A 27942-nucleotide genomic window follows, 5' to 3' on the forward strand; every position below is an offset into this window, starting at 1 on the left:
CTGCAGTCCCACAGCCTTTTCTGTGGATATTTGGTGATCTCTGATGTTGTATAAGGCTCATTTTTCATGTACTCCAGCACAGACACCAGAAGGCTCTTTCCTCTGCACTGGGTACTCAACCTGATCAGTGTAAGGTGCACGTAGAGCCTCCAAAAAGTGTGGGCTGGGGGGGGGCTCGAGTCTCTCCTATGATGTAGGTGGGCTTGGAGATCCATGTAGAGGGAGGCTTCTGTTCCTCAGACCATGCAAGGGATGTGGAGTCCTTTGTACCACACAGGGAGTGACAGAGTCTCCAGTACACACAGAAGGGAGGCTGAAGTCCCTTATTTTTGTCACACAAAAATGATTTTCAAGTCCCTCTTTTAGTGTTTGAACAGATGGAAAATAAACACAGCACAGATAAGGGGACACCCTTGGCCGAGGCTGTGCAAAATTGTGGTGAGTTGTTTGCTATAGTAGAATTTTGCAGTGAAGTTGTGCCAGCAGGTCTGACCAGCTATAACTTGGTCTGCTTGCTCAGCAGGACAGTAGTCATCACAAGTGTTTAATGACACATTTTCTGTTAGTGCATTCACAGATCAGGCAGCCCCCGACATCAGGAGATATTTTAAGAAGCATCTGCCAATCTGGCAGGAACAAAGACAGCTGTGGGACTGTTGGTCACAGCACAGCCCATATTTATTAAAACAAAAAGAGGAGAGTGCACCCACCATGAGACAGGACCCTATTCCCTAGAGAGCCAAGAAGAACATCCATAAGCAAATAGACCAATACTTAATCCAAGGGATTTGAAATCATTCCATTAGATGAAGAAAGTCAACCTTTGTATCCCTTCATCTGGAAAAGATGGTGACTGACTTGGACCCATATTCCCCAAAGTTTTGCCAGATCCCTGACCATTTTTTCATGAATATTGGGGGTTGATTTAAAGGGTATGAAATCACTGCTCAAATTGGCTTTTGTGGATTATTAGCTAGCGATGAGAATGCTTTTATGTTAAACACTACACATTTGTGTGTTGCTCAAGTGAAAAGGGGACACCATGCATCTCTATCCAAACTTCATCTGGGTCAGAAGAAAATTAAGTATTTAGGTTTTATTTTGTGAAAATGGCAACAGATAATGGATCTGGAAAGAGCAGAGGCCCTAATTACCTTCCCACGTGCAGTCACAAATTAAAAAAATGGGGGCAGGAATGAGGTTTTCTCTAGAGTTGTGGGATTTTGTTGGTCATGGATTCCTGTGTTAAGGGAATCAACGAAGTCACTGACTGAAGCAATGAATAAATAAATAGAGCCTATTGCATAGTGTTTAGAGAAAGAACAAACTATAAAGCTAGAAAGGAGCTTTGTATAGAGAATTAATTTGGTAAATCATGATCCTGCCACCTTGAGCAAGGGTTCTTTGGGCTCCTAAAAAAGTCTTGTGTTCCCAGCATGCAAATGCTTTAGAGTAGTGCAGTGATATCTTCTTCCCTTTGGAGCAGGAATCCTGAAGCCTTCCCAATCTGAACCTATGGGGTTTCAAAGTGCACTGCTGCTAGAGAATGACAGAACACATGGTCTGTCCTGCTCTGCTCGTGCACATTCTGCAGGTCCAGATAGATGGATACCTGGAGGTGTCACTGTTTGCCCTGCTGGCCCCATGGCAGGGACAGCAGAAGCCCTGAGAAACCAGGTTAAAATCAGTTGTCAGTGCTTCTCCTCTCCTTGATGGAGCATATCTCTCTGACATCCTAATGCTTGGTTGGTGTCCTGTTGAAGTCCTGGGACATTCTCAGCTTGCAGGAGTTTTGTGGGAGCCTGTTGGAGTTCTCATGGAGTCTCCTGAGGCTTTGTTTGGCTGGGAGGAATGAACTGGGCCCAGAACCAAGACAAGCTCTTGGGCACTGTGACACTTCTATATTGAATTTTTGTCTGAGGGGATCACAGTGGTCTTGGTTAGGAGAGAAGTGTCAAGCTGTAATTACAATTTTGGGATGGTGCAGCTTTGAGTCACTGTGCAAATCTCTGTTAGACTGACTTCAGGACAGCTCTGCCAGCACTGCCCAGCTCAGCGGCAGGCCCTTAGCATTTGTCTCTCAGTGCTGAATTACTGAAGAGTGTTGCTAGGACAGTGTCACAGAGCTCCTGAGTTTCAGTGCTCACTGATTCTCTGTGCATCTGTGTTGAAGGAGAAAGTCTCCGTGTTTACTTCATAAACCTTTCAAATGCTTCCCTTGCTGGGAGATATTTTGGGAGAAAGATGCCCAGGTGACTCAAACAACAGTCCTAGAGGTCTCTTGTACCAGAACTCACAGCAGCTCATAGCAAACCCACTTGGTTCTAACAATATTCTTTGATTTCCTGTACTCTGCTAATCAATTGATAATATAAGGCTATGAAGAACAGCGACAGACTTGAACTGGAAATGAGACTGTAACAGGCTTCTCTCAGCATTGATTATATAAATAAACATGGAGGAGAGGTTTATGTGCCTCTGAAATGAGTATTTCAGATAAGACCTGTCTTTGTGCTCAGTAGAAAACATCCTGTTTACATTGTTAGCTTGGAGTCTCCTTCATGCTCGTTGTCTGGTTCAGAAGGGAGAGGAAATTGTTTCCTGATCTGAGCTGGGTAAGTGCATGACCCAAGGCAAGCACAGATTGAATTTCCTGCCTTGCATATGGCATCCCACCTTCTCTGCTGTGAAAGGGATAAGGATTGTAAAGATTTCTGTAGAAATCCTATTGACATCTTTACTGTTCCAGCCCTTGTCTGTTTTTCCTGTTATTCAGCAGCTGTTTACCACCAATACTGAAATCAGCTAGAGAACAAACTTTCTAACACAACTGGAAGTATTAGAAAGAAGGTTCTTTATTATAGCACTGCACACATTTGGAGGGTTTTTTCCTCTAATCAAACATGTGTCATGAAAGTTTACAGCAGGGTATTTATTCCGTCATGATCATATGTATTCATTACAATGTACTTCCTAGCTAATGCATAAACATCACTTTTCCTAGAATGAATTTGTGTCTCCATATCTTATTGGAAGTCCGTTATGGTCCTAGAGGGTTATCTAAAGGAGTCTCCAATGGCCATATTCACTGAGTGCCCTCAGAATTGTATTGACCTTCTCTTAAGGCATGCACCGTTGTCTCTTGTTGCATAACTTTGTCACAAAACCCACTGTGTTCCTCATCATTATAGGTTCCAGCTATGTTTAGCATCCTGTGTGTCTCCTTTTATATTCTTTTATCTAATTTGCTAGTTAGTCTTCAAGCTCTACTTTGTGGCTTCAAGGGAACTGAAAGTTTCTCCATGTTGTGCCACCACAGAGGCCATTCCCATGTGAACAGTAACTTGGGTTTATTACCAAACATAATGGTATTGAGATGGTCTAGACTGAGAGGCCTGAAACCTGGTGTCTTCTCCCTACAGAGAGAAGAGAAAAGGTGTTTTGAAGACCTTCAAAACTAGATTTTCCTCTCAGGATTTACTTCAGTTCTAGTGGGTGCTAGCAGAGGAAGCAAGAAGGGAAATTAATTGAGATCCTTATTACCTGGAGTGTGGCTTAGGAAAGTACCCAGAGGAGTTTATGAAGCACAAGAGAAGCTGAGTGATTGACATTTCAGTTCATCTAGAGAGTGATTGTGTAGGGAGGTCAGTTTTGGGCCCTAAGTTGGGTCCAGGTCTTTCAGTGAGGTCCAAAAGTTTTGGCTTGGATAGATGCTTATTATGGCTTGGGGGTCCCCGGGGGTCCGTCTGGCCCCCAGGGCAGCAGCCGCCGTAGGTGTCCCGGATAGCACTGTGCTGATGAGGCACAGCCTGCCTGGGCTCCTCAGCTAGCTCCGAGCCGCTGGCTACCTTGCGACTCCACACCTTGTGGAGTGATTTCAGCTCTTAGTGATTTCAGCTCTGTGCTCGCAAAGTGCCTCAGCAGACGCAGAGAAGGAGAGAGGTGAAGGCTGTGTGGAGTTCTGCAGAGATGTCTTTATTGGCAGCTTCTGCAAAGGGTTCCAGTGACAGCTCTTCCGTCCGAGCTGGACTGGGCAATGGTATGGGTTTATATAGGCTGTTGAGGGATCAGGATTTGACCTATCGCTGGGGTCGAGGAGAATACGACCTATAGCCTTACAGAGAGATAACAGGGGTCTGATGTGGGGAAGAGGGGTAGCTCTGTTCCACTCATCATGACTCTGCATTTCTTATCTTAGGCTAGTGACTGCCATGGAGGCCTTGCAGGGCCTCTGACTGCTACAACTCCACTTTCCGTATTTAGTAAAAATGCATGTCCTGTAGTTCTTTTGAAACAGTGGACAAGGCATGAGAACATAGTTAACACAATGACAATTACAACGAAAATCCACAAAATTCCCTTAACCAAAGATGCAACCCATCCCGTTAGTCCCCATTGACCGAAAAGGTCATTAACCCAGTCTGGGTTGTTTTCTACTTTTAAGTCCTTCACAAGTTCCTTCAGTTTCTGGATGTTTGTGTGGATGGATTCTGAGCGTGAAGAGAGGCTGAAACAATACATCCCTTCAAAATCTTCGCAGCCGTGGGCTAGCAGTAGGAAGTCGATCGCTGCTTGATTTTGAAGTGATGCGTGTCTCGTGGTTTCTTCTTCTTAAAAGATCGCTTAGGGCAGCAGAGGTAGCATTGGCTTGCTTGCTGAGCCAGCACCCTAAGTGATTTATTTCCCCAAGAGCTTTAGCTGCAACTACCCAGGGTAGGAATAGGGAAACTGCAATCTTTTTTTGTTTTATTCCAGTCGTATAATTTTGGATTGCGATTTTCATCAAATTTCATGTAGGATCTTTTGTGGTGTTTTAATTCGCTTACTTTTTTTCCAATTATGTAACAAGGTAATATTTGGAGTGAGGGTGGAAAGTTTTCCAAGGCTACGGGGACCTCCCTGAAGGCGGGAGGGAATCCCAGCCCATACTCTGTCACCACAGATGAGAAACGTTCCCTTGGGTAGTACTTTGGGGTGGAGAGTGGACACAGAGATCACCTGAGCGGTGTAATTGCACCAATCCGGATAGTTACAGGCTTTGTTAATGGGTGATACATCCTTTCTGTATGTATTTTTTGTCTGGTCAGTTTCTGGCCAATGGCTCTTTGGATGTCTAAAGTAAAATTTGATGCAGTATGTTGCCTTGGAGGACCCCAACAGGTCCAATTCTTGGGGTTCCTCTTGAGCATTGGGCAACATTTTTGTCCACTCGTCCCAAGTATCTACTGTGTTGGGTCTTTTACCTGTGGTGCAGAGAAACTCTGAATTGTAGGCGGGCCTATCGTCTGCTACGAATGGAATCCCTACTAAACATGTGGAAATGCTTCCCATGGATATCAATGCTTCCCATGGATAAGCACATGTTATCCTGTTTTAATGTTTTTGCTAAGGTTTCCCAAACATTGTGGCTAGGCTGTGGGCTAATCCAACTGCAGGCATACTGTATGTTGAAGAACATCCAGGCAGCGGTGAGGACAGCACCGATGGAGATAATTTTTGTCTTTGGATAAGGATGGGGCTTCTGATAGGGAATATAAGCAACATTTATTATCTTTATGGTGGCAGGAGAGGGTTTTCTCCCTTGTTCCTTTCCTCCTTTCTTTCCCTCCCCCCCTTTTTTTTTCTTTTTTTTTTTTTTTTTCTATAAGCTAAGGATGGGGGAGCGGGTATAAGGTTAGAGGTTTTTGGCAAGCGTTAACAAGATAGGAAGAGAAAGCAACAGGGTTTTTTAGGATAAACAAAGTTAATAATATGTCATTCAGAGAACAATTTGTGTTCAGGCTGTGTCTAGCTTATGGCTTAACTGCTACAGCAGAATGTTTTTCCACTTTCTGTTTTGTCTGCTGTCGCATAGAGGGATGGTCTTTTCTTCTGTATGTGGACATTTGGCGACGTCTTCGTCTCCAGGCAGAACTTGTCTGATTTTGAGGTGGTCTTGTATTTGACTCCGGAGAATTCTTGTCACTGTGGGAGTAGTGTTTGCAGTGCCTAGGTATGGTTTTATGTTTTTTCTTGGGTACCATCTTGGACCGATGGTAGTAGAACACACGCATACCCTCTACTCCAAGTAATCAACTGGAAAGGCCCAGAAATTTGATGTGTTTCCGGGTCCTTCACTAGCACTGGTGGTTTCTCAGTGAGCTTTGCTTGGATGGTATTTGCAAAGTGGCGAAATATTGGCGGGTCAGGCTCTGATGTTGTACCATTTAGGAAATTGATGACGTAGAGAGCCTTGCAAAGTCTCTCAACTGGAGATATGATTTTTGTCTCTCTTCACTGCTGGTTGAGGACTCTTTTGAGGGTTTGATGTGTCCTTTCCACGATTGATTGTCCTGTGGGATTTGCTGGTATACCTTTCTTGTGTTCTATTCCCCATTCACTGATGAACTCTCTTAATTTTCGAGAGGTATAGGCAGGTCCATTGTCTGTTTTGATTTGTTTCGGTACTCCCAGGGTGGTGAATGCAAGGAGGAAGTGCTTTATGATGTGCTGTGTAGTTTCTCCTGGATGAGCTGATGCAAATATTGCTCCCGAAAACGTGTCGACCGATACATGCACGTATTTGGACCTTCCAAAAGGTGTGAAGTGAGTTACGTCTGTCTGCCACAGCTGGCAGCTGTTCAGTCCTCGGGGCTGACTCCTGTCCCCATTGAGGGTATCTGGTAATTTTGACAGTTCGGGCATGTGGCGACAATAGCTTTTGCTTGATCTTTTGGAAGCTTGAACATTCTAATAAGGGCAAGTACATTTTGATGGTAGAATGCGTGTGACAACTTTGCCTGGGCAAAGATGTCAGGGACGTTAGCAGTTTCTACTGCCAAGGCCAATGCGTCTGCTTTCCTATTCCCTTCTGTGATGAAACGTGGGAGATCAGTGTGCGACCTCACATGCATTATATGGTAAGGTTTTTTTCTGTGAGAGATTAAACGTGTTAATGCCGAAATCAATTGATGTAACTTTGGATTGGAAACCTCTTTGAGAAGAGCGTGTTCTGCTCTCATAGCTATACCTGCAACATATGCAGAATCTGTGACCAGATTAAAAGGTTCGTCTTTGAATTTCTCAAAGGCTCTGACAACTGCTGCTAATTCTGCAGATCCCTCCACTATTTGGATATCAGACTCCCAATTTTGAGTCTTAGGGTCCTTCCAAGTCATTACAGATTTATGGGATGACCCTGAGCCATCTGTAAAGATTGTTAGAGCTTTGAGAGGTGTTTTACTTTGGACTAATTTTGGGGTCAGATTAAAGACTGCATTAAAAAGTTTATGTTTTGGGATATGAATGGAAATTTGGCCTGTATAGCTGTCTAGGGCAAATTGGAGGTTTTCATTGGTCTGGAGCAAATGTTCCAGATCCCCAGTGGTTAGTGGCAAATATATGCATGTGAACTCACACCCAGCAAGGGAGCAGAGGCGAGTTCTGGCCTTTTTTATTAACTGTCCCATTATTTCCTGGAAGGTGGTAATTGTCTTTGAAGGTTGGTTATTTGTAAAGATCCATTCCAGTATCAATAAAGGGTCTTGGAGCTGAAAATCCCATTGGAAGATCAGTCCATAGAACCGAGGTGCTTTTCCGAGGATGACGAACTGGAAGAGCAGCTTGGGCTCGAAGTGATGGGCTTGGCATGAAGACAGGGCTTCTTGGACCTTGGCGATGGTGTCTTGGGCTTCTGCTGTGAGCATGCATGGAGAGTCTAGGTCTTCGTTGCCACGAAGAAGGTTGAACAGGGGAGCGAGGTCCTCTGTTGTAATTCCTAGCAAGGGGCGTACCCAGTTGATGGATCTGCACAGACTGTGTAAGTCTCTCAAGGGTTTTGGGTCATCTCAGGTAGCAAGCTGCTGGGGTACGATTGTCCTTTCTCGGATCAGGAATCCAAGATATGTCCATGGGTTGGTGTATTGTATTTTATCCTCACGGATCTCGAACCCTGCTTTTTCTATGGTTTCAATTGTCCCTTTAACTGCTTTTTCTAAGTAAGTTTTTTCTGATGCACAGACCAGGATATCATCCATATAGTGGTAGATGATTGTATCTGGAAATAGGTTCCGAACAGGAGATAGGATGTGAGCGATGCACCACTGGCATATGGTGGGTGAGACTTTTAGTCCTTGGGGGAGATACAACCAATGGTATCTTTTGAGTGGAGCCTCTCTGTTAAGAGAGGGAACGGAGAAAGCGAATCGTGGAGCGTCCTGGGGGTGCAGCAGAATGCTGAAGAAGAAGTCGTTAATGTCTATGGTGGCAAGTGTCCAGTCTCGGGGCAGCATCGATGGTGAAGGCAGGCCAGGCTGGAGGGCACCCATGTCCTCGAGTACCGCATTAATTTTGCGAAGGTCACGGAGGAGCCTCCACGTGTCTGTCCCAGGCTGCAGTACGAAGACTGAAGAATTCCAAGGGCTGGTGGTCTCGACGATGCGACCTTTGGCGAGCTGTTCTTCCACAAGGGCTCATAGTGCGCGCAGTTTTACTTTAGAGAGGGGCCACTGGTCAGTCCAGATTGGGTCTTGGCATTTCCAGGTGAGCCGAGGGATATCTGGTAGTGCGCACTCCTCAGTGGCCCCGGTCAGAAATCCTGACTGGGAATACGTAGGGAGGCCCCCCATTGGGATAGAACATCCCTTCCCCAAGGGTGATGGGGGCTCTTACCACGAATGGGCGGATGGTTGCCAGCTTGCCTTCAGGCCCTTCGACGAGGATGTTGTGCTTGCTTCGCATGGACACTGTGGCTTCACCGATCCCTGAAATCATTCCTGCTACTGGTTGTAGTCCCCAGTGTGCTGGCCATTCTGAGCGAGCGACGACGGTCATGTCCGCACCGGTGTCCAGCATCCCTGGCAGGTGGAACTTTTCTCCTCTGTAGGACAGACCACACTCAATGGTAGGCTTGCTTGATCCCACAACTTGTGCCCACATTACTGTCGGATTGAGAGGAAACTGTTCCCTGTGATTCTTTGGGAGTAGAAAGGCTTGTGCGATCGGAGTTCCCTTTGAAAGAAAAAATGGTAAGTCTGTGCAACACAGCTGAACAGAGATTTCTTGTCCTGGGTGCACTGTTTGTACCTCTGGAATGACCAAGATTTCCTCTGGGCCATGGAGAGTGTCCCCTATAATTAAGAGGTTAAAAGGACCACCTTTTGGCCCATGTGTTCCCATGTGGGACCACGATAGACATCCTTATTATTAAAGTCAATGGATAAAGCAGTTACCAACTGGCGCCGTGTTCCCATCTTTATCTCTCCGTGGGTTGGATCTTCTCCACGTGTCCTGGAATTTGCTGGGATGACGCGTGACTGGATCTGGGTGGCTTTTGATTTGCTGTCTTTGCATGGGGCCTGGCCGCGCTCTGCTGGAAGTTTCCCAAACTCTGCTGGTATCGCTGCTGGTTCCTGGGGTCTTTGGTAGGTGTTACGGGGGTTTCGGGTAGGTGACCCGTCTGGACAGTCCTTCATGAAATGTCCAAATTCCCCACAGTAATAGCAGCGGTCCTGGTCTTTGGAAGTTACTATTGCATACACACCAGAGACTCCTTCTGCAATTCCCTTAGAGACTGCTTGGGCCACTGTGTTTTCAGTGGACAGATGACGTGTGCAGCTTTCCACCATTTGCTCTATGGTGGGTTCTGTATCCAAGGGTAAAGCCCTCAGAATTGTTTTACATTGTTCGTTTGCATTTGACAAAGCAAGCTTGCACAACAGTTCTTTTCTTGCTTCTGTGCTCTCTATCTGTTTTTCCAGAGCATCTTTAAGTCTGTCTACAAACTTGATAAAACTTTCATCTATTCCTTGTTTAATACTAGAGAAGTGTTGGGTAGGGATAGAGTCATCTGGGGTAAGAAGCAATGAGGTTTTTGCTGCAATAGCCAAATCTTGTAGTGCTGCCTTAGGTAAGGTGTTAGCTTGGTCAGAGGGCTTCTGTAAATCCCCTTCTCCGGCCAGTTGTTGGACTGTAAAATCTGGCTTATTTGCATCTTGAGCATAGGTGTCTGATAATGTTTTTAATTGCCTTTTCCACTGTCTTTCCCATAGCATATATTCTGCCGGGGAAAGAAGGCAGTTGGCAATGTTTTTAAGGTCATGGGGGACCAGAATATGCGCCGAAAAAAGCACTTCAAGGAAGTTTCTGAAAATATGTGAACTTCTACCATGTTCTTTGGCTATATTTCGTAGTTGTATCAATTCTTTATTTGTGTTAGGTTCCCACATTGTTCTAGTAGTGGCCCCCCCCTCTTTTCCCCTTTATATAATTTACTGAGAAGGCAATCATTCTCTGAGCTAGTTCCCAATCTCCTGCCTGAGTCGCTTCCATTTTAATTAAAGCCCATGGATCATTTTCGTCTGTGTCAGATTCAGACTCACTGTCCTCTGATGAGGTGTGGTCAGGAGGTGCTCTATGCTTTTTTGGGCGTGTTGGAGCAACCTTTTGCAGGGGTGTGGGAGACTGGACAGAGTGTGAGGGGTTGCCGTTAGGTGGGCATTGAGGGTGGGTGGGTGGATGCATCGCTTCGGAATGCAGGCAGAGGAGAAGGGGGGGAGAGGAGGCGGTGGGGTTAGGAGGTGCTGCTGCTGCTGGCACCACGGCAGACAGGCAGGTAGGGGTGGGGAGAGTCACGGCGGCGGGGGAGAGTCGTGGCGGCAGGGGGGAGAGGAAGGGACGCGGCGGGCTGCAGGGCAGTGTTGGGGCAGGGCGGGGCGGACCCGATCGAGACCGACGCGGTTGTTCCCGAGCGTGAGGAGGGGGTGCAGTGCCAGCACCGTGCTGTGCATTGCGTAACCGATGGAGCTGAGTTCTGGCTTGCCGCGCCTGGAATGGGGGCAGAGGGATGGAGGGAGGTGGAGGGACGGGCGGGCTCCGCGGACCCCGCGGGTGCAGGAAGGGTGGGTGGGGGCGGTGTGGTTCCCCTGATCCCCCACCCAGGAAAGAGTGAGTGGACAGAGAGAGGACTGTTATCTGAGAGATTAGCATTTGGAGGATCTGCTATAGGAGATAAGTTTGGACTTTCCTCAGCTGCTGTTAAGCTGCTTGTATTAGCTTTTTCTACCGCTTTTGCAATGTAGTGAAAGAGAGGCAGAAATTTAGTAACAGAAAAGTCTTCTTTGGTCTGGAAAAGATATATTCTTGTCCCTAAGGAGTCCCAAAAGGAGTCTGAATTAATCATGCTTATGTTAGCGTGTGGAAACTGAGAAAGGATCCATGTTATAAATTTTTTCAAGTTAGTTTTTGAAAGATTGCCTTTAGAGAACGAAAAGTTGTTAGCATTTAGGATTTGTAAATATATATCTCTCTCGCTCTGGGATTGTTTTAATTTACTAGAGTTTGATCCCATTGATGTAAGATCCCTTGCCCCCGCCAGCAGTAAAAAGGAGGAAAAAAAAGAAAAAAAATCCAAAATGTTGACCCAAATTTAAAAGCGCACAGAAAGGCTGTTTTAAACTTACACTTTTTTCAGCCGAAACTGGGTCAGAAACTGCTGGGTGGGTGGTCTGCTCTGTCCAACTCCTGAGGACTTTCGTCCCAGATGGTGATGTTCAGGTTCGTTGGACACCTCTTCCAGATAGCTTCTTCTATAACGGAGAAGTTATCCTCAGAGGGTTGTGGCAGGCCGAGGCAGTAACGATCCATGAAGGATGCTGCTCTCAGGAGTACCAGGATGTCCGTCCCTGTTTGGGCGCCACGTATTACGGCTTGGTGTTCCCCAGGGGTCCTTCTGGCCCCCGGGGCAGCAGCTGCCATAGGTGTCCCGGATAGCACTGTGCTGATGAGGCGCAGCCTGCCTGGGCCCTCCTCGGCTAGCTCCGAGCCGCTGGCTACCTTGCGAGCACTTGTGGAGTGATTTTAGCTCTTAGTGATTTCAGCTCTGTGCTCGCAAAGTGTCTCGGCAGACGCAGAGAAGGAGAGAGGTGAAGGCTGTGTGGAGTTCTGCGGAGATGTCTTTATTGGCAGCTTCTGCAAAGGGTTCCAGTGACAGCTCTTCCGTCCGAGCTGGACTGGGCAATGGTATGGGTTTATATAGGCTGTTGAGGGATCAGGATTTGACCTATCGCTGGGGTCGAGGAGAATACGACCTATAGCCTTACAGAGAGATAACAGGGGTCTGATGTGGGGAAGAGGGGTAGCTCTGTTCCACTCATCATGACTGCATCTCTTATCTTAGGCTAGTGACTGCCATGGAGGCCTTGCAGGGCCTCTGACTGCTACAGATGCTCATGAGCTGGCTAGGACCCTGGCGTTACCCTATAGCACCTCACATTGTGCTGGGGGAACAGAGGGAGGTGGGTTGGTTGGTGCATGGGGTCTGCGGTTGTGGTGAGCAATCCCATGTGAATTGTCTGTCTGTCTGGTACGCTCTGCTATTTGTGTAGTGGTAACTGTTTGTTTTCTTATCTCAGACCTTGGTCTTCACCTTTTTATCTCCAGTTCTTCTCTCAATCGTGCAGCAGGATGACGGAGGAGGTGCATGAGCAGCCCTCTCCGGGGTGTTTCATTGGGAACATTAAATTGGGGAATACTGTTCTTAGATAATGTCTGCTTTTTATCTGTTTTCTTTATAGCAGCCTGCATCCATACCCGATCAGGCCTTACACAGATCCTGATATCTTTTGTGATAATAAACTATAAGAACAAAGAAAGGAACTCAGGTGGCTATCAAATTCCACTTTCTAAACCCAGGTCAGCTGTTCTTGGTTTTCATGCAGAACATGAGGAAAAATGTGGTAAAACAATATCAAATGCTGTAGGCGTGTGTCCACTCTGCAGAGCAGGAGACTGTAAAGACTGGCTTTTAGAGTAATAAGTGTGATCTTATTTCTGTGGTGCAGTTTGAAAGTGGTGCTGTTCCATAAGTATCAGTAAGAGGTTATGTAGGATGAAAAGCCCATAGGTTAGCAGCCTGCATGAATGTGGTAGTATGAGGGGAACTTTATTCCAGAAGCACCACTGCCTATACCTCTTCTCTACCCCTCAAGGTCCTCAAATGCCATTTTTTTCTTTCTCTGAGCAGAGAGATCTTTCATTTCTGCTTCTGGTAATGTGGGGAGCACCCAGACATGGTATGAACTTTGCTTTTTGAGTACTTGAACTTTTGAAGAAGTATCGTATGCAATGTGAGTTTCAGAGCTGAAATATAATGTAGAAAGCTTGGAATCACATCATTTAAAAGCAATCAGTTAGCAATAGTGTCAGCTCTAGCAAACTTGTCCATAAGTTCTCAGATTTGTGCTGTCAACTTGGGACCTTTTCCAGCAGTATCCATCTGCATTATAATCCAGCAAACAAATGTGTTATTTGATTCAGGTTTATAGTAAGTTTATTGAATTTCAAAGTCTTCTTTTAGTAGCATGTATCAGTTTTAGGATGATAAGATATTTTTATGTACATAATTCTTTAGGTCAGGAAATTCCTATGAGTTTGTGAAATACTGATTCCAGCCATGGTTTGTTCTTATTCAAAGAAAAGCAATGGGAAAAGCAAACCGGTTGTCTCAGGTTTGTCGCATAAGAGGGTGAATAACTCGATTATACAGCACCTTCTTAAAACCAACACCCAACGCAGAATGGTCTGATCTCCATCAGAATGGAGGTCTACACTCTTCTAGCTCTGTGGGAGGTGAGTTTGTGTTTGTTCAGAGAGTTTATTGCCATTTATTAAAAGCAAGGAAATAAAAGTAGCTAGTAAGATTTTCTTTATTTCTTGCAGCATTGATGATGATTCCAGCTGGTTCTCCATAGAAGCTTGGATTATTTGGGTTTGGCAGCACATCTTTCGTCTATTCTCTTTATAGCAGCCTGCACCCATTTCTGATTAGTACTTACACAGATCCTGATACCTCCTGTAGTGACAAACCTATAGGAAAAAGGAAAACAAACCAGGCATAAAATTCCAGTCTCTATACCTGGGTCTGTTCTTGGTTTAGATTCAGAACATGAGCAAAAATGTGGTAAAACAATATCAAATGCTGGAGTTTGTAAATGTTAGACTAACAGCAGTTAGCGATGTCAGTTCGGTGTTCTTGGCATAGGTACATATGCAGCCTACATGGTCATGTACATATATACTGATTTTAGATAACTGAGCGTATCTGCTGTTCTGGAATTTTATGCTCAGTCTTGATGAATATTTATCTCCCAGTAGCAGATCTCAGATGTGGTAAAAATGCATGCATGTGAGCTCAAAGGAACAAACACAGCTCCTAGCAGGACACAGGGTTACCCTATATTCTTCCACATGATCTGTCCCCTTGACTCAGTTCATGCACAGGGCCTCTGACTGCTCCACCCTTGTTGAGACTTTTCCCCACTCACTGGGCACAAAGATGTGAGCTGTCAGTGAGCTTCCTGCCATTATTTATGAGCAGCACACATCTCCCAGCTCTCTGAGGCCTGCTCCTCTCCCCTCACTCCCTCAGCTGCCGTGTGGCATGGAAGAACTGGAAGGGTGACTTCAACTACCCAGAACATAGTGAGCTGGGCCATGAATTGTGTTCTGCTGCCCCTTCCCTATTTGATGGTTTTGTATTTGCGTAAGGAAGTCTGAAGGGTGCATGAGATACTTACATGATGGCATCTGTTGGTACTTGTTGCTTTTCATAGTTCACAAGATTTCGGATGTTCAACTGCCTTGTAGAGAGATTTACACACTTGAATTTGCGCATGACCTCACTGCTAGAACTCCCTAGAAGGGAAAAATAGATAAATGTCAAAGGTACTTAATATTAATATTTAGCCATAATTACTTCATAAGTTATGAATTCCAGAAGATTTCCAATTGTGTTTAGACCATGAGAGAGTCTCATGACGTACAGCCACAATACCAGTTATACCAGAGAGCCTAAGCTATGTTTTGTGATGGATCCTCCCATCCCTAAAACGTTACTGCTGTTTCAGTTAAGATATGAATCTTCACTCATTGTCCCAGACAACTGTACAGTAATTCTGTGCCTGGGGAGTCATTATTTCCTTAGCAAAATAGCTGTTTGGCATCATTGACATTTAGGACTGCATCATCTGGAAATAAGTGTACTTATGGAATTAGTGCTTAGAACTGGAACTTTACTAGGTGGATTTCCATGTGTTATCTAAATGTGGATCAGTAATTCCTTCTATTTTCAAGTGAAGAAAAGAAAAGTAAAGCAAGGCTACTTCCCTCACTGTAGACATCCAAAAGTAGTATTAACACAAATTGTTGACAAAAAGGGAGATATAGCTGCCAGAAGAATAAGTGCTTACATCCTCTGGCTATAACTCTGATTTCATAGGCAATGCATTGCTACTTAATCCTTGCATTCCTCCAATATTTTGATACAATTCAGAGAAATGCAGTTGTGATTAAAAAAGAGAATCAAAATATTGGTATAAAATTTTCTAGGCAATGTTATCTTACGTGATGTTAACTAAAAATGGGAGCTCATCCAAATACAATGGAGTATACATTAATGCTAGTCTCCACTTGCCAGTTTCTGGTTTTCTCCTGCTCATGGCAGACAGGTTTGGGAAAGCGTGCAGGGGACAAAAAGAACACTGTTCTATTCTGTGGTTTGTTTATAAAGAATTTGGAGAGGTACTGTGTTGAGAAAAGTCCAAGAGCTGTTCTGGTGCACCTTGCTAAATGCAAGACCTGCTGCACAGAGTCTTGCTACTGAAATAATTGGAATAGCTGAGACAAACACACATCAGTCTTTGGAGAAGGTGTGGGACAGCCAGTGCACAGGTACTGGCAGACCTGCTAATTCCTGAGATTTTGTTTGCCTGAAGGAATCTCTCTCCTGATTTTGCTTTAGTCATGAATAACGCAATGTAGTTTTTTGTATGTTTCGTGGCATGTTGCCTCCTGCCTTAGACTGGCTTTCAAAATGTGGCATTAAAAGAGCTCAAAGACACTCAAGGAATCATTATTAGTCTTGGAAATATTTCCTCTGCTACTACACAACCTTCAGGGAACGAAAGCTGGGAATTGCAAAGCTTCTCAAGACGGGGAACAAACCCTGACTGCTCTGCACTTATAACTGCCTTTTTTTTCCAGGTGTATTTGTTTTTCTTATCATTATTTCTTGTTCTTTTTTCTCTCTCTTGCAGACCATCTCAGTGTGCTTTTTTCAAACTTGGTGATGCTTATGGCCAGTTATACAGCCTGGACAATGACATTGTCTGTGATATGAAGCCACTGTTGCCAGGATGAAGAGCAGTGTCCCCAGTGAAAATAGGAGCATGCAGTGGGATGTAGCTGGAGAGGCAGGAGGTCAGCATGAAGGCTGTGTAGTTTCATAGTCCTGTGAATGCATAACAGGTCTCAGTTTGGTTTTGGTGTGGTTTTGTGAGTATACCTTTTCCTTGTGTTTCTGAGTGCGTATCTGTGGGTTTGCATATGGCATGCATATCAGTGGTTTGTGTGATTTTTGTGTGCTTCCTTGACGTAATTTCATTGTGATGAGAAAGTGTGTAGTAATGGGTGTTTTCACGTGGTACTTTCACCAAGATTTACTGACCTAGCCAGCACTGCAGACAAATTTATTTAAAGCATGGCCAATAAAAATGGCTCATCTCAGTGTTCATAACTGATTTGAAAGATGTTCAATTGTATGATTCAGTGACAAGAGAGAAGGTACTGTATAATTCTATCATTCCTCCTTTTACTTCTCATTTATAGTTTCCCTGTCTGTACCAAAGGATTTGTCTAGAAGCAAGACAGTAAGAAATATGTGATATAGAACTGGAAGATCTTTTTAAAATAGTGGTATTTGAGGGATAAAGGCTATATACTTAGAGAAAGACAAATAATTAATACAATAAGATTCATATAAAAGTAATCTATCTGGAAAAAGGAAAATGTAAGTTTTATTCAAGAAAGATTTTTTTAATGGAATATTATTAACCTATAGTAAGTACAGGTCTATTGCATCAGTGAGACTAAAAGACATTGTGCCTTCATGATTTTTTGATTTTAAGAGAGAGAACATTCCCAGAAACCATTTAAGTGCTCTCAGGCACATAATCTCTCCTTGCATTACAGCAGAAACCAACCACAGCAGGACATCAGATGAAATCGCCCATGAAGCTGCCATTCTTGCAGTTTTCATCTGGATGTCTTCTGTGTTTTATCTTATAAATCAGCTGTCTGCAACAATTAATTTTGCTCATGAGATCACAGGTGCAATGTGGAGCAATTCTTGTCTTCCTCTCGAGTTGCAAACTTACCTTTGTCTGCATGCACAGTGAAGACACCAAGCCAGAAGAGGAGCAGGATTGCTGCGGTGTAGAGCTTCATTTCTGTGGCTTCTGTATCAAGGCAGAGCAGAAAGTGGCTCTCTCACAGGGTTTATGTATTGTCATTCTGTGATCAGTTCTTCTTTTCCTTTTATGGGGTATCATGATGGACCGGACTATAAACAGTAAAATTGAGTGGCAGTACTTTTTCTGGTGACAAAACCACGTCCTGTCCCCCACCAGTCCTTCACTAGTCCCCCTGAGAAGGCTTTTCCTGCCCAAACCCACTGTGGTTGCACTTGCTTCTGTGCTGTGACTTGGGTTTATTTCAAGCTGCAAAAAGTGAGAGCTCTTGTGCAGTAGTGGAAACCTGTAATAAATGTTCCTGTCATTTCACACTTCAGTTTTGAGACCTTTAGCTAAGCTGCACTGCAGAGACACAGAGTGACATTGAGAATTACCTTGCTGGCCAATGAACCACTGGAAGGGGGAACTGTGAGCTACAGGATGATGGAAACGGGAACACCTTGGCTCTTTCCAAGTAGCTGTGGATGGTTTGTCCTGTTAACATGTAGCTGTGGAGGGGTGTCAGTGCTTTTTCTTATGAGCAGTGGTTGTTGTCAGAACTCTTGTGTTTGCTCTGTGACTTGATATGGCCAAAGCTGATATCAGTGTGCTGGAAGAAACAAGATTGAACACACCTGTGCATCCAGATCCAGTATGCCTCCTGCCAGTCAGGTATAACAACAATGTGATGGTTTCAAAGAGGAATAAGAGTTTGTAAGGGGCTGTGTCAGGTTTTCTTTGCTTTGGTTTGGAATTTTTTGTGGTGTGGGCTTTCTAGTGCAAAGAATGGGGCCCAAGAAATAACTAGGCAGTCAGAGAGGCACAATTTGTCAAAAAGAGGGAAAAAAAATAATTGCACTTTTATGTAAACATGGTGCTCATAACCAGACCTGTCTGTTATGTGTCTGTGAGCTTGCTACAATTGTGCCTCTATCAAAAGTGCCTTTTTTTTTTTTTTTTGCACAGTGTGCCAACTCTATTACCCAGATTTAGGTGCCCTTTCTATTGAATGTGGTCTGAATTACTGCACAGCTTTGCTGCAAACCATTTGTTTTGAGCCTGCTAATATTTTTCAGACCAGTTTTGGAGCTCCAGACCATACATGAAGCAGTACTTGAGCTGGCATCATCTTTCAGAGCCTCAGAGCAGAAATCTTCTCTCATCCTGTGAGAAAGGAAGCCCACTTCCTCTTAAATTTTTAAGTGTTTTAATAAATTATAATAAGGGATGATCATAAACCAAATGTTACAGACTTGGGTGCATGGCAAGGCCAGAGGCACACTGACTTCTTTAGTCTGCAGTCTTTTATACTGTTACAATTGTGTTACTTCCTTGGATGATTTTGCAGATTTATTTTGGGCTTGTTGACTACAATCTTGTTTCAGATTTTTGCAGTGTTTGCACAATTCAATAGTTGCAGACGTTGGCAGTCTAGGGTGGTCTTCTGATGGTCTTCTGACCCCACTTTAAACTTGTTGCTATTCCTTTTATGGTCCTCTGCTCTCCACTTACGGCATTTTGGTTATACATTTTGCAATAGCAAACATCTTCACATACATCTTTCACAAGCCCACTTACATCTTGTGAAAGCCTTACTTCCCCTTTTACACTGCCCTCAAACAATTACAAATTGTACAAATACTTTAAAAGCAGTTTAACACTTAAAATAATTAATTTAAAACAATTACAGTTTTGTAATTAACACAAATAAATTGTAGTGAAAGCCAGCTATTACATGACTGTTTATAACACATGCCCTCTGCAGCTCTGTAGAAAAACGCAGCTAGTTCTGGTATGAAGAGGTAAACACCAGGCTGCCTGAATACAAGCCTGGGCTTGTGAACAGCTGTCAGTGCAAACACTGGAGAAATCATGAGAGTGTCCTGGTTTTGGCTGAGATGGAGGAATTTTCTTCTTAGTAGGTGGTACTGTTCTGTGTTTTTGATTTAGCATGAGAATAATATTGATAACACACAGGTATTTCAGTTGTTGCTGAGTAATGATTACCCTGAGCCAGGGACAACTGCTAAATGTAATGGTTTTCTTAATTTTTAACAAGGTCAAGAATTTTTAACTGTAATAATTGTGGTATGTACCCTGTTTCATGACAGCAGCCCTGCTGAAGAAATATGCAGTGAGCAGAGTTTTGCCTAGTATCGAGTTTACATATCAGGGCAAAGGGTTTGTAGTATTGAATTTTCTCATCCTGTAGTCAGCTTTTAAAAAGAGAGGCCAAGATCTTCAGGAATAACTAAATTCCTATGCACTCCTAGAAATGAGTATCTTTAGTGGGTGTTCAGCAGTCCCTTGAAGTTGAATTTGTGCCGTCAGGTCACTTAATCACTTCTGAAGTCTAAATGAGGGCATTCGGTGACTTTCGGAGGGGACTTGAGAACCTCAGTTTAAACATGGCTGTATCTCAGTCAACTGGTTTTAGGAAGGACTTTGTCTACCTCAGGGGATAAATATCTGTTTCTTTTATCTATAGAAGCAATTTGTGTATGTGTCTTATGCAGGACAGTAAGTGAAGTTAGGTGGAATATATGGGACCCTAATGTATTTTGATTTTACATTGTTTCTTAACACTTGGGAGTACTGGTTGAAGAATTACTGGATAGTGACATCCAGCTGTGATATATCCATTATTTTCTTCCCTTTTCATCACTTTTGCTCTGTAGTTTTCATTCTGATTTCATAAGCACCTGAAATAGTAGTTTGTGTTTAGTATTTTAATTCATATTATAATGGAGTTGAAGCAAACACATCCTCAATGCTCACAACTCAGCTGAGAGATGATTTCTAATCTAAATTGATGGCTTCAATCACATTTTTAATAAGTACTCTGTTTTGTGCTGGTTTTGGCAGAAGTCTTTCTTTAGAAATGTAGCCCTATTAACAATACTTTCTCTTAAACATAATAGAGTTTTTGCTTGTACACCATCTGTTTCCACTACTACACTGCCAGCTTTTCCCTGGTCCTGCCATCTTTCCTTCATGTATTATGTGCTCTTAAATAACAGCCAAAATTCAAATTAATCAAAATCTTTCTTTAGTCACTCAACTGGAAGTATTCAGATATGTAAAACTACACTGGGAGTAATTTTGTTTGAAAGGGCCCAGAGATCTTTGCTCTTTCTTTCATTCAGTGTTATCTTGTTTTGGTTTAGTTCAATGAGCTTGTTTTGGTTTAGCTATACACACCCCCAAGATCTACAAAAGGAATACTCATATCCTCTTTATAATCCTAGTCCTGTGAGCCTTTTTTCTTTGAGAAATCAATTGTGAGAAGTCAATGAAACCCTGTGCAATACTATTGCTGCAGAAAAACACAGAGGTGACAATAGCTCGGTTCTGTGAAGGTACATAATATTGCATATGCTGAAACAGGCATTGAATACATTTGGGACTTTGTGGAATATTTTCAGTCCATGTGGGGATACGTTCTAGAAGCCTTCCAGTACCAAAGGGGGCTTATAGAGAGCTGGAGAGGACCTGTAGTTGTGGGACAAGGGGCAATGGCTTCAAACTGAACAAGGGTAGTCGTAGATTAGATACTAGAAAGAAATTCTTTACTTAGAGGGTGGTGAGGCACTGGAGCAGGTTGCCCACAGAAGCTGTGGATGCCCCATCCCTGGAAAGGTACAAGGCCAGTTTGGATGGGGCTTTAAGCAATCTGATCTAGTGAAAGATGTCCCTGCCCCCAAAGTAGGGGAGGTTGGACTAGATAAAGTCCCTTCCAACACAGGCCATTCTATGACTCTATGATATGAGTATCCTTTTTCTTCCTTGTTTTGTTGGATTGTTTTGTTATTTCATTTTCCACTGCCTCGACTGTTGCACAAATCAGAGAATTTGGTTTCTGTTTAGTGCTTCTTTTTGTGTGTGCTGTATCTGCAGGATCAAGGATGGGAACCAAGTCTTATGCTGTTAGTCTTCAGGAGAAGAATAAAGATGATTTTGTGAAAAATAAGTTACTTTAGCTGAACTATGGATAGTCAGTGCCTAAAGCACTGGAAATGGATCCGAACCAATATGTTGTTTCTGGGTAAAACTGAGTTTTCTCAGGAAACTGAAGAAGTTCAGATACTTATGTTTCTCAGTGGGTAACGGTTTTCTCAGTGGTACCTCATGCTTTGGAGAGGTACCAAATCCTTGGCCAGTCTGTATGTTTGGATTCCTTTGTTCCATGACAGTCATCACAAGGAATATGTTGAAGAGCTAAGATTGTTATTGGAAAGGGGGAGTTGCAGGTACAAGAACACACATCAGTGATATCTGTATGCTTCAAACATAACAGTATTTACAAGTATAGACTTTTTCTTATTACTACCATTAAATACTTCTGCCATCGTATCTGTTCAAGGGCAGTCTGTGAAACAGAGAATCACAACTTCCTGAGAGCAGAGCAATAAGCAGAACCAGTAAGCCTGGATTCAACTGTTGATCTTTCATCAGCTAACTTCTCTTCCCTCCATCCAATAAATGTTCCAAGTCCTCAGCGTATGTTTTCATGTGCCAAAGGGAGCCTTGAATCCACACTCAGCTGTCCAGATCACTTGTGCTGTCAGACCTGTTGCATTGAATATCTCTTTTCTGCTGGATTTTCCCCACAGTGGAGGCACCATCCATAGTCTTTCAGCTGTTGAGATGCTAGGTTTTGGAAAGTTCATAGGGATTTTTGCCTTTTGTTTACCATACATTGAAATTAGATTAAAATTAAAGATAATGGATTTTAAAAAAAGATAAAAATTAAGGGACACATGAATAATGTGAAATTCCTTTTTTTTTTTTTTTTGAAAATATCACCTTCTTGAACTTTCTAAAAGGGAATAGTGGGATTTTTCTTCTGTTTTTTGTTTGGTTGGCCTTTTTTACCCCCTTAAATAGCTGATTTCTCATAAATGCATTTGTTTAAAACAATAATTATCCTTGTAAGCAGTTTTAATAACCAAACCTTCATGAGGTCCTACCACAGAACTTAACAAGATATGACAAATATTAACATAATTATGATTTTAACCCCTATGACTTCCAGGAAAAAATACCCCCAAAAAAACAAATGAAAAAACTACCCCCAAACCAGCCAACCAAATAAAAAAAATCCCACCAAAACAACAAAAAAAACCTGAAACAAAATAATAAACCAAGAAAACATAAAACAAAATAAAAAAATGAAACTAAAAGAAACCAACCAACCAAAAAAACCAACCAGCCCCCAACCAACTAACTACCACCCAACTAACCCTCCCCCACCCCAAAACGCAGAGAAGAAGATAAGAAGAGATAATTCAAGAATTTTTGCAAAAGAAATCTATGGATTTTTTCTTCCAGAGAGGGCATATTTTTCCTTCCTTCAAAGAGAATTACAGTAGCCTCTGGAATAGGTGCTTTTCTACTTCATCTCTGAAGATGAAGAACTGTCACACTTTCTAGCCACGCTACTGGTGAGATACATTGTCTTGCTTCACACTGGTGACTTTAATCTGACAATTTTGGGCCACATCCTGTTCCACAAAGTGTTTTAGAGCGTCTTAAAACTGATCACAGCATTTGATCCCCACCTTGCAGTGAAATGGAACTTGGTGCTCTTGCAGCCGTACCCTCAAACAGATACAGACTAAGAAGTAATGGTTTTCTACAAGCTGGTTTCTGTATTAGCCATTTTCTCAGTGAGCCTGTAATAGCAGAAGAGTCACTGTGTAAATGAAGGCTTAAATGAGAGAGGCAAGGAAAAAAAGAGCTTACAGGGTGCTGTAGCAAATACCACACTTGAAAATGTTCCATGCTCTGGACTTTCCAAATGCTCTGGACTTTCTAAAAGAGAGTCCTTGGGGTTTATTTATTCTATGTTCTTTTCTTCCATTGTAATGACAGCGAGTATGAAACCACGTGTTAGACAAATGCATCAGTCTGTATTATTCACCTGAGTTCACTGCAGTGAGTGATGCAAGTGGGAGGCAAGGGGCATGGGAATATTCTCCTCCTCAAGTAAGCATTAATTTTATTCTTTGCAGTTTCAGACTGTTAAATGCTTTTTCACTTTTCCTTTGCAAACTACTTCTCTCACTGAAGGATGCAGAAACCCTCATCATGTCTAAGACAGCAATAAATTAAGAGCTCCCTCCCATGGTTATCATATTTCTTGCACATAATTTGGCTGCATTCAGTGTGGTCATGGACTTGTATGTTCCTCACCCATGGTTCAGCATGGCCCCATGTGCAGCTCTCCACCCCGTGCAGCAAAGCTTACCAGGCATGGTAAATGCCTTCCCCCTCCTCTCCTCCACAAACCCAGACCAAAGCAGCCACATGTCCCCATGGCCAGTAAAGATACCTGCCTGTGCCACGTATAGTGTCAGATTATCTGTTTGCTCTCTGTACACTGGCTTGTTTACTGACAGAGAACACTGGTTTCTTCCATTGCCTATACTATCTTCTCTAAGATAAGTGAGTATTTTCCTTGTTTTGTACACAGAATGAAATGGAGGCCATCACTCTCATGCTGTCAAAGACATACATGAGAAAAGATGACTTAATCTCTGCTTCATGGGGTAGATTGCACTTCAGGGCTAAGCAGATATTGATGCAAACCCAAATGAAATGGGATCAGAGTCACCTGATTGACACTAGTTGCAAGATTCAGGTCTCTGTCAGTCCAGCTGTGAGTTACTTTGCTTCCTCTTGCCATGTGCAACTAGCAGATCTGTGTAAGCAAAGACACTTCTCTTGCATAGCCCTTCTCTCCAGAGATTCTCAAAAGGTTGCAGGACTACTGGACAGTTTAACCCCAAAAGAGAAAAGGTCTGGGTTTAGCAGAAGAAGGAATTACTGCTGCAGTAGTGCACTATTCCTCAAATTGTCTGTGAAGAGGGCACTGTAGTTTTCAGGCACCACTTGTCTTTCCTGGATTCCTGTGCTCTGTCAGTGGATAGAGCTCCGTTTTTCTATTAGATATAGAAGAAACTGCATGGCCCAGGTCTCAAAGGCATTAGAAAATAGCTACGTAGGACCTGGACTCTGCCTTGGGTTAGCAGTAGCAATTTTCAGTGACAATTTGCTGCACTTATTAGTGTTTAGGTAAGATTTGTACATGTATTGTTGGGCAGTGAAATCCAGGGGAGGTGTGCAGATCTGGTGCTCCTTGCAGGACTGCAGGAGTTCCCTCATAGAGAGCTGGAACTGGGAATTTTGCGAACTCCTCAGTTCTGTCTCCAAATGTGTGCCTCAATCCTTCCATCACAGGTTTAGTTGACCTCATAATTGGGATTAATTCTTCATCTTTGAAGCACTCTCATGCTCTTACTTATTATCTTCTTTCTGTTATGTCCTGTGACTAAATATAACCCATTCCTGTGTTTTTTATTTGTGAGGGAGCGCAGCTCTCATTGCAGATCAACAGCTCATCAGCTGGAACACATTCCAAAGCTCTGCCTGACTCCTCTAGGCTATGTCCATTGCTTCTCCTCTGAGTGAGGTGACAGCTGGGTCATGGAGAATGCTCCCCTTTTCTCCCAACCTTGGCTTGTCATGTCGGTGGCTTGTGCAGAGAGTAATGAACTTTGTCACAGTGCTACTGTGCCATCCTCCTACAAGCACTCGCCAGCTTGTAGGGAGGGAATGTAGAACTTCCAAAGAATGTTGTAAGGGGAAGTGGACAGCGGTAGTTGCAGTCTAGACACTCTAAGTCACAACCTTTAATAGCTCATCTACTTCCTTGTTGCCTAATACCTGTTTTGTGATTTAAGCTTTACCTTGGGAGAAAAAAAGTTTGAAAGGTGTGCCATGAACCCAAGGCCTTAAACCTAGGAGAGCTGGCTAGCCTGAGGAGCCAGGGGAAAAGAGAGAAAAGAGAAGAGAAGAAACTGGCAGACAAGTGCTAAGCCTCTTCTCCCTGGACAGAGCTGTTGAAGGCAGGAGAGGAGGAAATTTCAAGGATTTAGAGGCTTGGTTGCCTTGGGGACATAGAGTCTAATAAAATGAATTTCAAGGTCAAACTGAGCTGGCTTATTTTATTGAGAGGAAAGAAACGGAATGATGTTTGCCATCTAGAGAACAGCCTCATTCTTCTCAGTCAGGGGCTGGAGACACTGATCTTAGACTTGCCCTGGCCTCGCTCCAGGTTAGAAAGAGGTGCCTTTTCCCAGCAGCTATTCTCTGCAGCAGCCTTTGTCAAGCAGGCCAGGCTCTGTAGTCTGGTGGTCCTTTCGGGAAAAACTGCTGAAAGCCACTTCCCATCAGCAGAGCTTGTCTTGCAGCAATTCAGTTTCAGATGACTTTGGGCATGACCTTGTTTAGGCTTGTTCCCAGCAGGGGGAAAGAGGATCAAGTTCTAACAGGTGAGAATCAAGTTTTGTGCCTTCATGGTCCTGGTGTGCCTTGGAGGCTGCCTGCACTCTGATTGCTCTGGATGGGTAAAGGCATGAAGCTGCTGAGGCAGAACTGGGGTGGTTAAAAATCAACAGGGTGTACCAGCCAGAGATAATGTGCTGTGCTCTCAGAAAGGGAGAGAAATTACTCTTAGGGCTTTTTTATTGATGTAAAAACATCTGTATGTGAAGCTCCCTCATTTAGAAGCTGACTGTTGAGGAACATCTACTTTTAAATTTTGTTTTCTTGGCTGTGTGTTAAGTCTGTTTACAAACAAATCACTCTACTTTAATGATTCTAATTTCCAGGCCAAAACATGGGCAAGTAATCCGATTTGTACAGAAAAATAAAAACAGTGCAGTATTTTCCTTGGTCAGCTACATCATGATCTTAATTCTGAATTAACTGTATGACCTATACTGTCCTCTAAAAGCCCCTTTCAGCATAGATTTGACCTGCTCCAGAGGAATTTTTCTTATTCTCCTCTATATGATTTTAAGATATTGGACCTGCTTGGTGCAGCATGAACAAGTAAACACATGAATAGCACAAAAGTGCACAGAGGGTCACATGTATTTTTTCATATCCTCTCAGTGGTGTGTGGTATTACTCCAATTTTACCTGATTAATAAAGGAATTGGAACACAAAACAAACAAACACGCCCCCAGAAAACCCCACAAACAAACAAAAAACTAACAAAACCCCAGCTGAAACTAAGCAGGGCAGCCAAATGTAATTATTTTTAATTTCCATCCTCTTTGGCATCTTCTTTGTTTAATAGTAACCCTTCCCCATACCATCTGGATCAAGAGGACTTCTCAGCTGGTAATCTTTGTGGGTTAAGAAATATTAAATATTAGCTTATGAAAGTATTTAAGCACATCCAGAACCTGATTTGGATTAAGCTGAGGGAGCTTTCCAGAAGTCTGCTATACTCTCTGTTATGAAAGAGTGAATAATATTCCCTACTGGATTTATGAAACGGTAAGTGAACACTCTGACTTTTAAGGATCACTTAGAACATTTCTAAAGGCTACCTGCCTTTGTTCCCTCCTTTCATACCTGGGGATTCAGCTTATGTGGAGATGTACCACCTCTCTGCCCTCCTAAATGAGGTTGCCCAGCAGGTTCCTTCCACAGGAAGTTTTGGTTTTCCTTCCTGTTGGTGGATTCAATTCAGAGATGCCATGCCAAGTCATCATAGAGGTTCTTTATGCAAAAAAAGAGTGTTTTTTCAGAACACTCTATGAAAATATTCTAAAGTCTGGATTTGTCTTGCTCACTGCTCATTTCCTCCTGTAAACTTTTGCATGTTGCTTACATGCAAAATGTTACTATGCCTACCCAGTCAGAATATTATTGATTTCCTCCTCTTTATCTAAAATATGTACTTTTAAGAGATTTGGATTTGTGATAACCAAATTTTCCAATCTGAAACTCCTAGAAACTCAAGCTCCCCGAAACATGAGGTTAGATTGAAACACCTTTGCACTTTATCAAAAGAAGGGTTTGCTTTTCTGTGGTGAGAATTTTGAGTATTTAGGAATATAGTAATGTTATATTGTCAATATTTTCATCAAGATCTTGAGAGAAAACTTTATTTAGTCTAGAAGTTGAAACACAAATTAAAAGTTGTTCTTATCTTCCATGAAGCAGGTGTGCCACTTCCTGAGTAGGGAAGCAAAGTTAGGGAATGTAACTGTCCTCATTGCACTAGGAATTCTGGCAATGTTGAATGTCAGATGACAAGTCCCTTGGGCACTGCTCTAAAGCAATGCTGGTATTATTGTTTCCCTGTTTCTTCCGTTGGGCATATGGTTCCAAATAATGAAACAAATGAGATGAGTGTTAGCCCGGCATGTGAAACTGAACCTTTACCTTCTCCTGCTGCTCGTGCCTCTGACTCACTTTGAAATGAGGTGCTGAGCATAGGTCTCCTTCATAAAAACAACTGAGTGGCTTGAAATATATAAAAGCCCTCTGGAGTAAAAATGCTCTCACGTGGCAAAAGCTAGACAGGCTTCACAGTTTTTCCTTTCATCTTGAAGAGCTCTGTTTGAGCCCAGCTTTCCCTGTGGGGCTGTTGGCAAGTAAGTGTGTGCTCACACACCTCTGGCTTAGCAGGGTGCCTCGGTGCTGCCTGTTTTGCCTGCACCTGTACTGTTGTAGAGCAGCAGTTCCAGGAGGCACAGAGAGCTGGGTTTTTTTTCTTCTGCTTTCTTTAAAAGACTGGACTACAGAGAGGCTTTGATCAATATCAGCTTTGCTTCCTGCCCCTGCCTGTATATCTCTTTTCCACACAGTCACAGA

General features: G+C 43.2%; 1 protein-coding gene and 1 long non-coding RNA gene across 2 annotated transcripts in view; one reads left to right on the forward strand and one right to left on the reverse strand.

The window, feature by feature from the left end:
• The window catches only part of LOC128783879 (uncharacterized), an 85404-nt gene that overhangs the window by 22315 nt on the left and 35147 nt on the right, over positions 1 to 27942 (forward strand). The window contains exon 3 of the long non-coding RNA XR_008429255.1: positions 16071 to 16233. This is a non-coding gene — a long non-coding RNA (uncharacterized LOC128783879). The remainder of the gene's footprint in view (positions 1 to 16070; positions 16234 to 27942) is intronic.
• Positions 13414 to 17291, reverse strand: LOC128783876 (lymphotactin-like). Its single transcript, XM_053935030.1, has 3 exons — positions 17190 to 17291; positions 14553 to 14670; positions 13414 to 13842 (listed from the first exon to the last, which is right to left on the reverse strand). The coding sequence occupies exons 1-3, from the start codon at positions 17257 to 17259 to the stop codon at positions 13737 to 13739; spliced, it is 294 nt and encodes a 97-aa protein (XP_053791005.1). The 5' UTR covers positions 17260 to 17291; the 3' UTR covers positions 13414 to 13736.

Source organism: Vidua chalybeata, chromosome 2, assembly GCF_026979565.1.
Source record: "Vidua chalybeata isolate OUT-0048 chromosome 2, bVidCha1 merged haplotype, whole genome shotgun sequence".
In the NCBI taxonomy this organism is placed as follows: Eukaryota; Metazoa; Chordata; class Aves; order Passeriformes; family Viduidae; genus Vidua; species Vidua chalybeata.

Excerpts from the sequence above, each read along its gene's own strand:
- LOC128783876 (XM_053935030.1), bottom strand. The coding sequence starts at position 17,259 with ATGAAGCTCTACACCGCAGCAATCCTGCTCCTCTTCTGGCTTGGTGTC. Across the intron at positions 14,671-17,189 it reads CACTGTGCATGCAGACAAAG|GGAGTTCTAGCAGTGAGGTC; the intron begins GTAAGTTTGCAA and ends TTTCCCTTCTAG. Across the intron at positions 13,843-14,552 it reads GTACCAACAGATGCCATCAT|GTTTGTCACTACAGGAGGTA; the intron begins GTAAGTATCTCA and ends TTTTTCCTATAG.